General features: G+C 46.7%; 1 protein-coding gene across 1 annotated transcript in view; it reads left to right on the plus strand.

Moving 5' to 3' along the window:
- Positions 1-14,799, plus strand: part of CP (ceruloplasmin) — a 50,371-nt gene extending 35,572 nt beyond the window's left edge. The window contains exons 14-19 of the mRNA XM_032806245.2: positions 1,272-1,400; positions 2,794-2,900; positions 3,666-3,882; positions 10,448-10,587; positions 11,259-11,421; positions 14,512-14,799. Of these exons, the coding sequence (XP_032662136.1) occupies positions 1,272-1,400; positions 2,794-2,900; positions 3,666-3,882; positions 10,448-10,587; positions 11,259-11,421; positions 14,512-14,573 (818 nt within the window). The 3' untranslated portion in view covers positions 14,574-14,799. The remainder of the gene's footprint in view (positions 1-1,271; positions 1,401-2,793; positions 2,901-3,665; positions 3,883-10,447; positions 10,588-11,258; positions 11,422-14,511) is intronic.

Consider the following 14,799-nt stretch of genomic DNA (forward strand, 5'->3'; position numbering starts at 1 on the left):
TCAGAAGCAACAGAGGAGGAGCAATGGGACGTGGGTATACTGGTCCATCACAGGATGACTATGAGCTGCCAATGTGATGTGCCTGTGAAAGGCTAATTCAGTCTTAGGCTGCCTTAGGCGAGGTGTTTCCAGTAGAGATAGGTAAGTGTTGTTACCACTGTACAAGGCATTGGTGAGACCTCACCTGGAATACTGCATGCAATTCTAGTCTCCCCATGTTTAAGAAGGATTAATTCAAAATAGAACAGGTGCAGAGAAGTGCTACTAGGATGATCAGAGTAATGGAGAACATGCTTTACTAGAGGAAAATTAAGTTCAGCAAGCCAAGGGGTTATGTGTTTGCTCTCTATAAATACATCTGAGAGAAATACCAGGGAGGGAGGAGTTATTTAAATTGAGGGCCAGTGTTGACGCAAGAACAAGTGGATACAAACTGGCCATCAGCAAGGTTAGGTTTGAAATGAAATGCAGGTTTCTAATCACTAGAGAAGTGAAGTTCTGGAACAGCCTTCTAAGGGGGTCAGAGGGTGCAAAAAGACTTACTTTTTTCAAGACTGAGCTTGGTAAGTTTTATGGAGGAGATAGTATAAGGTTGCCTACAGTGGCATATACCATTTGAGTCTATTAGCAAGTATCTCCAGTGACTGGAGATGGGACATTAAATGGGGAGAGCTCCAAGTTACTACAGAGAATTCTTTTTGGGGGCCCAAATGATGGGCCTTGCCCACATGTTCAGGGCCTAAATGATCATCATACTTGGGGTCAAGAAGGGATTTCCTCCCAGGTTAGACTGGTGGAGACCCCGTTTTTTTTTTGTCTTCCCCTGCAGCATGGGGCGCTGGTCACTTGCTGGTTACAACTAGTATAAGTGGTGGATTATCTGTAACTTGAAAGCTTTAAAATCAAGGTTTGAGGACTTCAGTGACTCAGCCAGAGGTTATGGGCCTATTGCAGGAGTGGATGGGACAGGTTCTGCGGCCTGTGATGTGCAGGAGGTCAAACTAGATAATCAGGATGGTTCCTTCTGGCCTTAATCTGAGTCTAATAAACAATTTACAATTATTATACACACATGATTGTGCTTATTGAATCTACTCTTTCCGTAATGAATAATTCACCAGTTTTTGACTCAGTTTTCCTGGGCTAGGTATTAGAGTGGAGACCTCATGCCTAGTTCTGCTGCATGTTCTCACAACCCAAGAAGCGGCCTTTTTACTGGTGTGACCATCTTTCGAGCTGGGAAAGATCTGTCTTTCTTTTCAATCCAACAGGTCCATTGCTTCTTGCAAATGTAGGCGACAAAGTTACAATTGTTTTTAAGAATTTGGCCACGAGACCTTATTCAATACATGCCCACGGAGTGAAAACGGACAGTTCCACTGTTGCTGTAACTCAGCCAGGTAAACTATATCACTTACTCTACTGTGCTCACAGCAAAATTCAAGCTGGCTAATAAGGCTTAGGATGGGGAAAAACAAACAAAAAAACCCTTCTTCTGCTCAGCCACTGCAATTTTACTAAGCTGGTATTGCTTTCATGAAAATACAATCAGTTATAATATTTTCATAGAACTATTGGTTAATTAGCATGTAATGCTCCTCATTTACAATTATTGCACTGTATCTTATGCTATGCTACACTTACAATGCTATAGTGTGACAACTACAGTTGTGCTGCTAGAGCACTTCAGTGCTGACACTCACTACAGCAGGGGTCCCCAATGCGGTGCCCACAGGTGCCATGGCGCCCGCCGGGGCATCCTTGCGGGCCAGCTTAATGGTCACTGGACAGGCAGCTGCTGAAATGCTGCCAAGAAGCGGCAATGTCAAATTCGGCCAGATTTCGGTGGTGATGCCTCTTGATGACACTGCTTCACGGTGGCTGCTTGTCCGGCAGCCACGGTCCTCGGCAGCTAGTTGTCTGGTGCCTGGCCCACGGAAAAGGTTGGGGACCACTGCACTACAGTGATGGAGGGGATTCTCCTGTTGCCATAGTTAATCCAGTTCCCATGAAGCAGTAGCTAGGTCAACAGAAGATTTTTTTCATCAAGCTAGTGCTATCTATACCGGGGGTTAGGACAGCTTAACTATGTCACTACGGAGTTTGGATTTTTCACAACCTGAGTGACATAGCTGGGTCAACTTAACTTTTTAGTGTAGACTTGGCCTTAGAAGTACAGTGCCAGATCCTGCAGTCACAGTTCACAGTCCACAGTCCTTAAACAGGCAAGTCTCCCATTGAAAAAAATAGGAGATTTGGCCATGTAAGAGCAACATGATTTGGCCTATGCAATTTCTATATTATTTCAAAAGTTATTCTGGGGTCTCTGTCTTCTTCATAGAAAACAGAGTTACTTTGCTAAGAAGTGGCAGAATTGAATAGTGCCATCACACAAAGGGATTTGAGCAAGAGTTCAGGTATCCGCAGAAAGGAAATAACAAAAAATGAGTCAGCCACAGCTGCACTCAAGAAGAAGTTCATGCAAAAATAAACTGTAAAATTAAAATACCATCTGTTTCAGGACAACTTCTTAGATGATAACTTTTCCTGAAGGGCAATGAATTGTATCTTGCACTAGGTTGTTTGTTAAAATGTCCTGGGAAGCATGATTTGATTGTCAACTGGAGAGTGGGGGGGAGGAGAACCCATCAACTTGGTCAATTTTTTAGACTTAAAATCCTTGACAACATCCTTTGAATCACTTGCCATCAACTTATTTGGATAAATAAAATTGTGGACAGGGTGAACAAAGTGAATACACGTTTAAAATACACTAATATCTACTTAATTCAGGTGAAACAAGAACATATGTCTGGAAAATCCCTGACCGATCGGGTTCTGGGAAAGGAGATCCCTCCTGTATTCCTTGGGCTTATTACTCAGTTGTGGATAAAGTTAAGGTACATTTCTAATGACAGTTAAATAAATTCCTTTACAGTGAAAAGGAAAGGAGTTTGAACTCTTCCATTTTCTGTTTTCTCTGATAAAATTAAAGCCCCTGCGACTGCTGCTATTTAGACAGACTTGTTACTTTAAAGGGCATAATAATTCCATATTGAGTCACTGCATTCCTGTTATTATACTGGTTAGCCTAAACTAATATTTAAAGCAACCATCCTAAAAATCCTTGAAAGAGAAAGAGCTGATTAATTCTGATGAGAATTAATGGAGCAAATATGTAATTGGTCATTTTCATGGAAAACTGCCACATGCAAATTGAGCACAATAGTGCCAAAAAACAACAACAACAAAATAATCTGAAAGCAGAGGTCATTGCATATGTGTTTAGTTGAAGTCACCCTTGAATGGAGACAAAGTACAAAAAATATCTCTAATAAGTTTTGGAAAGAGAGACAAGCAAGTTAAACCAAGATTAAAACTGAAGCTGTTTTGTAACATTAACTCTAGCAACAATTACAATATACGGAGAGAAGAAACAGTTGCTGTTTATGCTGTATTGCACCTTGTGCTGCCCCAGGATTAAATGAATAACTCTCCTCTTTATCTGTGACATTTCCTTGTTCAGTTGTCAATTACCAAATGCCAACAAAAGTGCATTCTCAGTCTCAGTAGTGATGTTGTTACTACTGAATATTTCAGTCAGCTATTAAAGCTCATTCTACTTAGATAAGGCACCCATGAGAATTTTGTTTTTGTGTTTTCAGGATACCTACAGTGGATTAATAGGGACACTTGTCGTCTGTTCCAAGCAGTATTTGCCCACATTTCTGTTGCAAAAGAGAGTTGAATTTGCTCTTCTTTTTATGGTTTTTGATGAAAACCAGTCTTGGTACTTGGATGAAAATATCAAAACTTATTCTGCCAATCCAGGCATAGTAAACAAAGAAGAGGAGGAATTTATTGAAAGCAATAAAATGCATGGTACATTTCCCAATTTCATTACACTGTATCTTTGAAATCTCTGGGTGTCAAATTTGTTTCTGAAGTCTTGTGATCTTTTGGTTCTGGGTGTATATGTGACTTTTCAAGCTTTAATGGATGCCCCGTTATTGGACCCAAGCCTTACTCAGACAGGCAAGAACTCTTATTCATCTGGACAGCACTTAAACATATGCATCAGTTCCATTTTAATAAAAATACTGAAATATAAAAGACGGTTACTCACCTTTGTAACTGTTGTTCTTCGAGATGTGTTGCTCATATCCATTCCAGTTAGGTGTGCGCACCGCGCGTGCACGCTCGTCGGAAGATTTTTACCCTAGCAACTCCGGCGGGCCGGCAGGTCGCCCCCTAGAGTGGTGCCACCATGGCGCTTGATATATACCCCTGCTGGCCTGTCCACTCCTCAGTTCCTTCTTGCCGGCTACTCCAACAGTGGGCGAAGGAGGGCGGGTTTGGGAATGGATATGAGGCACCAGCATTTCTCGAAGACAGACAGTACAAAGCGCTGAGTAACCGCGTCTTTCCTCTTCTGAGGTATGATTGCTCATATCTATTCCATTAGGTGATTCGCCAAGCCTTACCTAGGCGGGTGGGGTCGGAGTGAGAGGTCGCAGCATGTAGGCACGGCGGAGCCGAAGGCTGCGATCAATCTCTGGATTGCTGAGACGGCAGGGCATAATGGGAAGCACGCTCCAATTGAGGCAGCTGTTTGCTCCTGCGAGACACGAAATGGGGTTTGGGGAAGATCTCTCTGGTAAGTGCAAGGCCGAGACCACTTGGGGAGAAAGGCAGGGTGTGGTCTCACGTGCTTGTCCTAATGGAAAATATGTATATGGGCGGATCCACCGTGAAGGCCCGGAGCTGCTGACACCCGTCTGCTGGCGGAGGTGATTGGCCACCAGGAAGTGGTCTTCCAGGAGAGAAGAGAAGGGAGCAAATTGCCAAAGGTTCGAGTACGGCGAGGGGGAATGAGTCTGAGTCAGAACCAAGGTTTAGGTAGCGGCAGGTGGGTGGGCAGGGGCGGCCGAACCTGGGAAGTAAAGACGGCTGCCATGACGCTAAGTGAAGCCTGCACCACTGGGTGGAAAGCACCCCGAGCGGTCCAATCCCCTGTCCTACATGGTGGAAGGTTGGAAATGGCCGCCATAGTTGAACCCTTAGAGATGACACTCGCCAGCTCCTGCTGTTTAAAGGACCGAAGAGGTAGTCAAGGATATTAGAGATGTGAGACTTCAGTGGGAAGGAAGTTTCCGGATTCGTAGCATTTCAGCATGTGAAACGGCTCTCCGATTTGGCTAATACCGTTTGGGCTCTATGTCTTCCGGGGCTTGCCTGCATTCAGGAGCACCTGATCGACCTGGGGTAGAGCAACGGAGTTCCGCCTGGGTCAACACTCAGAGGCCCGCGTGAGGTGCAACGACTGAAGGTGCTGGGTGACCAGAGGCACTGCCGTGGTCCTGAGTGATCAGGGTACCAGGTGAAAGGGCAGGGGACAGGGTCGTGCCAGGAAAGGTCAGGCAGGCAGTGGAGAACCAATGCCTGTACGGGGCCACGGCTGGAGGCGCTATCATGATCTGAGGCGGCCCTGTCCTGCGCACATGGTCTTATGTCAGCACTTGAGATACCAGAGCACCTTGTGGCCGAGAAACGGTGGAATGTGTAGACAGGTGTGCGTCCAAGGATAAGAGAAGGCTTCTGCCACCGTGAGTCCGGGTGCGACCGATTGGAACGAAGCCAGAACATCTGGCATTTCCTGTTGCCACGGCTCGCGAAGATGTTCCATATTCCCGGTGGACATGCGCCCGACCTCCGGAAGAGCGACAAGAGCGACGTCCGGGCGAAGGGACACTCGTGGGAAAGGAAGGATCTGCTCAGATGATCCGCCAGGGTGTTCCGAACCCCCGGGAGAAAGGACGCAATGAGGTGAATGGAGTGGGCTATGCAGAAGTCCCATAGCCTCAAGGCCTCCTGACACAGGGGGGAAGACCTCGTGCCGCCCTGTTTGTTTACATAATACATGGTCGTTGTGTTGTCGGTGAATACCGAAACACAGCGACCTTGAAGCTGCTGATGGAACGCTTGACAAGCAAGGCGGACCGCCCTCAATTCCCGTACGTTGATACGGAGGGCTAGCTCGCGAGGTGACCACTAGCCCTGGGTCCGCAGGGTACCGAGGTGGGCCCCCCATCCCAGGTCTGAGGCATCTGTTGTTAGGGACGCTGAGGGCTGGGGCGGATGGAACGGGAGCTCCGCACACACCACGGACTGATCCAGCCACCACTGCAGGGAGCCTAGGACGTCCCGGGGAATAGTGACAACCGTGTCCAGGGAACGCCTGCCCGGACGGTACTGGGCAATGAGCCAGGTCTGAAGGGGCCAGGCGGAGCCGAGCATATCCTGTGACAAACGTGCAGGCCGCCATGTGGCCCAAGAGAGTCAGGCAAGTGCATATTGAGGTCAAGGGCGCTGCCTGCAGTCGTCGAATAATGGCCACCAAGGTTTGGAATCTCAATAGAGGGAGAACGGCTCTGGCCAGGGTGGAGTCCAGAATGGCGCCGATAAACTCTATCCTCTGAGTGGGGATTAGAGTTGACTTTTCGACATTGAGCATTAGGCCTAGGCTCACGAAAAGCCGCTTGACCGTGTGGACGTGGCTGAGGACTTGCGTCTCTGAGGAACCTCGGATCAGCCAGTCGTCGAGGTAGGGAAATACGTGTATGCGACTGCGGCGAAGGTGGGTGACAACTACAGCATACACTTGGTGAATACTCGTGGGGCCGTAGAGAGGCCGAACGGAAGGACCGCGAATTGATAGTGACAGTCATTCACGACGAAGCGAAGGAACCTCCTGTGGGGTGGGAAGATGGCTATATGGAAGTAGGCGTCTTGCATATCGAGGGCGGCGTACCAGTCTCCAGGATCCAGGGATGGGATAATGGTCCCCAAGGATACCATACGGAACTTCAACTTTACGAGGTATCTGTTGAGCGCCCGCAGCTCGAGGATAGGCCTGAGGCCTCCCTTGGCTTTGGGGATCAGAAAGTAGTGGGAATAAAACCCCTTGCCCCGCTCGCTCTCTGGAACCTCCTCTATGGCCCCTTTGACGAGGAGCGTTTGCACCTCCTGGAGGAGGAATTGCTCGTGAGAGGGGTCCCTGAAGAGGGACGAGGGAGGGGGACGGAAGGGCGGGTATGAAACAAATTGCAGGTGGTATCCAAGTTCCAACGTGCATAAGACCCAGCGGTCCGATGTTAGCCGGGACCACGCAGGGAGGAAAAACAAAAGGCGGTTGGAAAAAGGAGGGGACAGATCCGTGAGGGAAACTGGTACAGCGCCCTCGGGAGCACCTTCAAAACGAAGGTTTTGGGCCAGAGGAAGGCTTAGAGGAGCTCTGGTTTTGTCCCCCTTGGTTGCCTGACTGTCTACGCCAGCCATTTCTATTCCGCCGCCTGGCGAAGTCTTGCCTCTGCCTGGGGTGGGGGTAGGGCCGGTGTGGTTGCTGCGGCCGGAAGGGTCTGCGTTGGGTGACAGGAGTATGCATCCCCAGCAAACGCATAATGACCCTATTGTCTTTTAGGCTTTGCAGCCTAGGGTCAGTTTTGTCCGAGACCAGGCCCTGGCCCTCAAATGGGAGATCCTGGATCGTGTACTGGAGCTCCGGAGGAAGGCCAGAGACCTGGAGCCAGGAAATGCGGCGCATGGTAACGCCAGAGGCTAGAGTCCTGGCAGTGGAATCTGCAGCGTCTAAAGAGGCCTGCAAGGAAGTTCTCGTGACCTTCTTGCCCTCCTCAAGGATCGCAGAGAATTCCTGACGTGCATCCTGCGGAAGCAGGTCCTTGAACTTGTCAGCCGCCGCCCAGGTTTTGTACGTGTAGCGGCTAAGGAGAGCCTGTTGATTAGACACCCGAAGCTGGAGGGCGCCCGCAGAACAGACCTTTCGGCCGAGCAGGTCCATGCCCCTCGCCTCCTTGGACTTTGGGGCCAGGGCTGGTTGGCCGTGGTGTTCCCGCTCGTTGACGGATTGCACGACAAGGGAACAAGGGGGCGGGTGGACATAGAGGTATCCGTAGCCCTTCGAGGGCACCATATACTTGCGTTCCACTCCGTGTGCAGTGGGGGGAACGGATGCAGGGGACTGCCAGATGGTCGTAGCATTGGCCGGAATGGTCCGGATGAATGGAAGGGCGACTCGAGTGGGTGCATCGGCAGAGAGTATGCTTACTACCGGATCCTCAATTTCTGAGACCTCCTCAGCCTGCAGGTTCATGTTTTGTGCCACGCGCCTGAGGAGGTCCTGATGTGCCCTGAGATCAAGCGGCGGGGGGCTGGTAGATGTTGTTTCAGCCACCGCTTCATCTGGGGAGGATGATGAGGAGCGACCCGGGAGGAGTGGATCAGCAGGCGGCTCTGCCTGAAGCACTGCGTCCGATTCTGGAGGGAGCTCAGGGTCCTGAGGGTGAGACAACCTCTCCTCTGTAGGGGAAGGGCGAGGACGGGATAATGTCGCCTCCGGAGCCCTGTGTTCGGAGGCAGTCGAGCACAGGAGAATCTGTTGAGGGCCCTGGGCTTGGTGGTATGCCCAGGGAGTCCAGAATCCCCACTGCTGCGGTCCATGCTCCTGAGGTTGGGGTTCATGGAATAGAGCAGCAGGCCTGTCAGTGTCCAGGACGTATGCACTGTCTGTCTGCGAGGAGACCGATGGCTGACGGGATGGCCAGGGAGGAGCCGAATGGGATTGATAAGCGTCCCTCTCTCCATAAGGCGGAGATCTCCTCGGTGCCGGAGATTGTTGCCGGGAGCCATAACCATGCCGCGAACGAGACTGGGACCTACCACCAGCTCGGTGCCGGGAGGTCGACCTGGATCTAGAACGCCGATGGTGGGAGCGGCTTCTTGAGTATCGGTGCCGATGGCTCGAGCTGGAGCGGTGCCGGGAGAATCAGGACCGGCGCGAGGAAGACCGGCGCCGCGAGTACGACCGGTACCGCCACGGGGAGTGGTGCCGGGACTGCGAGCGGTGGCTCGAGCGAGATCTCCCACGGGACCGGGAACGGTGCTGGGACCGCGATGGGGATCGGTGCTGGCTCAGTGAGTCCAGAGACGGCGCTTGCATGGCCGCTGGCTTGCCCTTAGATTGCAGGACCCGCACCGGAAGAACCGGGGGTTGAGGCAGCACAGACTCGGTTAACGCAATGAGGTCCCTGGCCGAGGAGAACGTCTCAGGCGTTGATGGGACCATTAACTCGACCCCGGACCTTATAGGGGAGCTGTGAGGGACCGGACTTGACGGACCTCCCAGGCCCAGAGTCAACGGAATCCCTGGCATCGGTGCCACGGCAGGAATCAGTGCCGGGAGCTCCGCTCGAGTCTGCTTGGCCGGAGTGGAAGACATCGAAGGTCTTTTGCTGGGGCCCGGTGCCGGGGGGGCGTTTTCTCGGGCCCGGTGCGGACTGGTGCCGGAGCCGAGCCAGCACTCAGTGCCGAGGACGAAGTGTTGAGCGCCGCTTCCATAAGGAGAGTCTTTAAATGCTGGTCTCTCTCCTACTTGGTTCTTGGCCTAAAGGCCTTGCAAATGCGGCACTTCTCCGAAATGTGTGATTCCCCGAGGCACTTTAAGCTGGAGTCATGGGGATTGCTCATGGGCATCAGCTTCTTGCAGGCTGAGCACGGTTTGAACCCCGGCGAACCGGGCATGAGCCCGGCACCAGGTACGGGGGAAGGCGAGAGCCCTAAGCCTGCTAACTATATACAACTATAAACTATTATATACGTTAACTATAACTGACTATAACTATAACTATAAGAAACAATGAACAAAGAGAAGCTAGGGATGTGGAGGACAGCTATGCCGCGCTCCACAGTTCCAACAACCGACACAGCGGTAAGAAGGAACTGAGGAGCGGACAGGCAGGCAGGGGTATATATCAAGCGCCATGGCGGCGCCACTCTAGGGGGCGACCTGCCGGCCCGCCTGAGTTGCTAGGGTAAAAATCTTCCGACGAGCGTGCACACGCAGCGCGCACACCTAACTGGAATGGATATGAGCAACCACGCGAAGAAGAAAATATGGTTTTATCATATTCTAATTTTTTACCCATAAAAAAGTTATCCAGGTTGAAATCCTAATCCCTAAAATCAACATAAATTGTTAAATTTCATCAGCGAACAAACATGTTGGGCCAAGTGATAATATAAGGCCTAATCCTGAAAGGTACTGAGCATCTCCTGATAACTTTGACTCTGTATTCCACAGGAGATGAAGATTCACAAGACCTTGCAGTATCAGCCCCATGCTAGGGTAGAGTACTCTCCAAGCCTCTTTTCCCACTGAGCAACTGTGGGATGTATCATATCATTAGATCCTATCCTCATAGGTTTCCTTATTTGATAGGGACAGTACATTCAGTCAGTGCCTTTATTTTTTTAAAGGGACAATCAAAGTAGTTCTGGTTGCCTACCACTAGCATTAAACTCTCAGATTCCTCTGCCATTAAAACCTAGATAACAATAAAACAAAATGTGTTTTGTATCACTCTCTCCCCAGCCATTAATGGAAAACTGTTTGGAAACTTGCATGGTCTTACAATGCATGTTGGAGATAAAGTAAGCTGGTATCTGATGGGAATGGGGAATGAAGTAGACATGCATACAGCACATTTCCATGGCCATAGCTTTGATTACAAGGTAAAATTTCTTTTTATGTTCATTTCTGTGTTCACTCTTTTCATGAGGATTATGAGAGAATGAGATGTTACAATCTTAAACCACAGTCCTGTAAATTCAAGTTACAGTATTTATATATAAAAATATTTGCTCAGACCAAAATACCTTTATATGAAGGGAGGGTAGATGATGTTTGATAATGGGATTTAGTATAGGTATATGTCTCATGCTACTTCCATAATTTATCTCCAAGTTGCCACACTCACGTTATGAAAACTGTTTCCCCTACCCCCTCACATAGTTGTCCTAGTTACATTTTTTTAGTTAGAAATTTTGAAAGGATATGAACATATGAATTAATGGATCTGTGAAGTGAGGCTGCTCTGGAGTTGACATATTTGGAGAAAGAGCTCTGTGTAAGCTCAAAAGCTTGTCTCTCTCACCAACAGAAGTTGGTCCATGAAAAGATATAATTTCTTCCACCTTGTCTTTCTAACATCCTGGGCCAAAATTTTGTCATCTTATTCCCATTAGAAGTACTGTTAAGACCACTGAATAACTTCTGAGAGAGAGTGAGCACCTGTGAAATATTTTAGGAAAATGTAGCCCATTGTGCAGCCATCTATTGATGCAACACTGTGTATTTATCCATTACATAAATGTAATTGCTATTGTTACTCTTCCCCTTGAAGCAAACTGGAGTTTACCGGGCTGATGTCTTTGACCTTTTCCCTGGCACATTTCAAACTGTGGAAATGTTTCCAAAGTACCCTGGCACCTGGTTACTGCACTGTCATGTGACTGACCATATCCATGGTGGCATGGAAACTACCTACACAGTGCTCCCCAAAGAAGGTAAGAATGTCTAACCTAGATCAATCAGAGGGACATGTTTAAGGATGTATTACTGAATATAGGGTATGTCCCAAGAGGTGCTGAGCAGCAGGTTATCAGGCCCATGGAGAAGAAGAGAGATGAGATGGCCTAAGTATATTACAGAAGACCAAATTCAGCCCTGGGTGAAATTCTGTGCTCTTGTAGGTGTAGCACAGGATTCATGACCAGAGAGAAGGTAGCTTTAAGCAACCCCTGCACTCCTGATTCTGGAGTGCTCCAGAAACCTGGGTCAGGTCAGCCCCCATTGTAATTTACACAGCCTAGGAGAGAAGGGGGTGGTTATCTGTGTAAACTTTTTGGGACAATGATTGTCCTTTTTATTTTGTGTTTGTACAGCACCTATTCACTATGGACTCCTAGGCACTATCATACCAACAATAAGTTACAGCAGCCCCCTTGGGTTGCTGTATGGGTAACACTGCCCAGAATCTCCACAGCTCTACATGCCAAGGTCCTACCGCAGCACAACCCCTACATTAAGGCTTACACAGGCAGCCTTGGAACACAGCCTGCAGCTGGCGTTCTCACTTCCAGGGAGGAATTCCCCAATGTATCACAGGATTTTAAATCCTCTTTTTGCCTTTCTGACAATCTTTTCAGGCATTAAAAGGCCCAGAGTGGAGATGAGAGTCTCATCCCATGTGTAAGCAGGGGCAACTAAAGCTGATAAAGGACTTGATTCCACAAGCAGCTGAACACGTACAATTCCATTGGCCACAAACTTATATTTCTATTTTTGGCCCTGTACCAGAAACCTTCAATCAATCTGTATCTTATTTATTCCCAAGTGTGAGAGAATTTTTTCACATCTTAGTATTCTACGCCAAAAGAAAAGAAAAAAGTTACTGTAAACTGGAAAGTCAAATATTTGCGTGGAGCACATAGAATTCATGAACTGTCTTTTAAAATGTGCTGATTAGTTTTAGGTGACTTGGGCACCTAAATCCTATTGATTTTCAGTGAGATTTAGGCCCTTTTGAAAATATTACCCTGGTTTCTAATGATCTCTAACAAAAATCCAAACTTTTAAATGAAGTTTTTACAATTAAGGTTTATCAAAATCTTCCTGCTAACTCTTATGGATATCAAAGGGAGAGGTTACTACAGTAATACAAAACAAACAACAGGGCACACATTATGATCTAAAGTGTATTTTTACACTTTAGATCATCATTTCAGTTACATTTGTGAATCTCGGCAAAGGCCCCATTCTTGCAATTACCAAGGCACATGACCTTTACCACATGCATGCATAATTCCATTGAAGTGTTTAAAGAATTAGGACCATAGGCAGTCAAATTAAACCAGATTCATGTCAGTGAAAGTGAGAATAAAAACATTATCCCTTCAGTGTTCACTCTTATGTACGAGACAGAATGCTGCAATAGCTAAGTAATGCCATTTCTATAGTATTAGAGCCCCTCTCATGAATTTATATAAATATTTTTCCCATAGCTTGGTATGTAAAATTGAAAAGCCCCTATAAAAATATTTTTTTAAAAGCAGTAAGTTTTCATAAGGGAGTGTTACTCATTTAGAAAAGGTTAGCCTGGGCCTGGAAGGTAAAGAATATAGAATTTTTAAAACAATTGTTTTACAAAAAGCCTGATTCCTCTTCCCACTCCCATACTTTCCTCCAAAACTGGAGAAAATGAATGTCTGGGAGGGATCTGTAGGTACAAGATATGACAGTGGGCAGAAGAACAGATCAAAGAAACAGGAAAAATCTCGTATGCTTGGGAGAGTATTTTAGTTAAGGAGAAGGCTGGCCATCAACATAATAAAAGGAAGTTTCCTATCTACCCTTCCCTCCCCAGATACAGTATATGAGAGTTGAGATCCTTCAGACAAAAATCTGTCTCACATGTGATTGCTCACAAAGGGTTTGCAGAATGGGCCTTCATTAAAAACAAGTTTTCCTATTTAAAACAAACACCATGAATAGATATTTGAGGAATAATTAAATCTTATGTTGAAATCAAATGAGCACCATTTTTAAAAAAAGCACTCCTAAAAACTTTCCTGTGCTAGAAAGGGATAAAAGATGTTGAGTTTATAGTAAACACCGCAATCAAAAATACCAGAAAGCAGGTAGTTTCTCATTGGAGTCTGTTTTTGAAGTTTTTTTGTTGAAGAATTTTTTTTCTTCAGACTCCAATGAGAAACTGCAGAACTGGAATTAATTTGCAAACTGGACACCATCATGTTTGGCCTGAATAAAGACTGGGAGTGGATGGGTTATTAAAAAAAAGTAATTTTCCCTCTGCTGATACTCACACCATCTTGTCAACTGTTGGATGTTGCCCATTGCCACCTTAATCACATTGGCCTCATTAGCACTACAAAAGTAATTTTCCCTCTGATATTCACCCCTTCTTGTCAACTATTGAGACTAGGCCACTTCCACCTTAATTGAATTGGCCTCTAGCACGGACCCCCCACTTGGTAAGGAAACTCCCAGCTTTTCATGTGCTATAAAACATATACATACTGCTGGCTGTATTTTTCACTCCATGCATCTGCTGAAGTGGGTTTTAGCCCAAGAAAGCTTATGCCCAAATATATTTGTTAGTCTCTTAAGATGCCACAAAGACTCCTCATTGTTTTTGCTGATATAGACTAACATGGCTACCACTCTGAGTATTTAAATGTGTACATGATTTAGTTTGAATACCAGAAAATGCATCTAACTTTTGTACATAAATCTTGTTTAGAAAACAGAGTACAAGTATAGCTTATACCAAACCCGTACAGCAAGTAAAAGTTGATTTACACAATATACTGTGAGATATGTAAAATCTGTTTTACCCTACACACCTACATAGTAAAATGGATTCCTCATAATGATACAGAGTTTGGATTGTATGTTATGACTTGAGTCAATTTGAACTCCCAGCACTTTAAGGTGGGGTTTTGGATTTGGATCCTAACTTCTCTCAAAAATGGGTGCGCTGAGATAAATCATTTTGTGTTAGGCTTATCTTACACACAAAAAATAGCTTGTTGCATTGATATGAGGTTTTACAGAAACACTTTTCCCCTTTGCAGAGCAACAGTCTTTCTTCCCAAGGATGTTTGAGCAGTTCACACAAAAAATCACAACAGAATGAAGGAATTGGCTCATCTCAAAGATTCTCCAAAGTCTTCACTTGATGAAGCACTTCTTAAGACAGGACATCTGGACCACTTCCTTTCTCAACTTGGTTCACAAAAGGTTTCATTTGAACCATCAAGAAGAACCCTAGTAACACATGGACCATAGTTTGGAACAGCTATATGAATACATAGCCTATAAATTACTCTTTGCATAAATAAAAAAGCCTCTTGTATAATTGA

The sequence above is a fragment of the Chelonoidis abingdonii genome, chromosome 8 (assembly GCF_003597395.2).
Source record: "Chelonoidis abingdonii isolate Lonesome George chromosome 8, CheloAbing_2.0, whole genome shotgun sequence".
NCBI lineage: Eukaryota > Metazoa > Chordata > Testudines > Testudinidae > Chelonoidis > Chelonoidis abingdonii.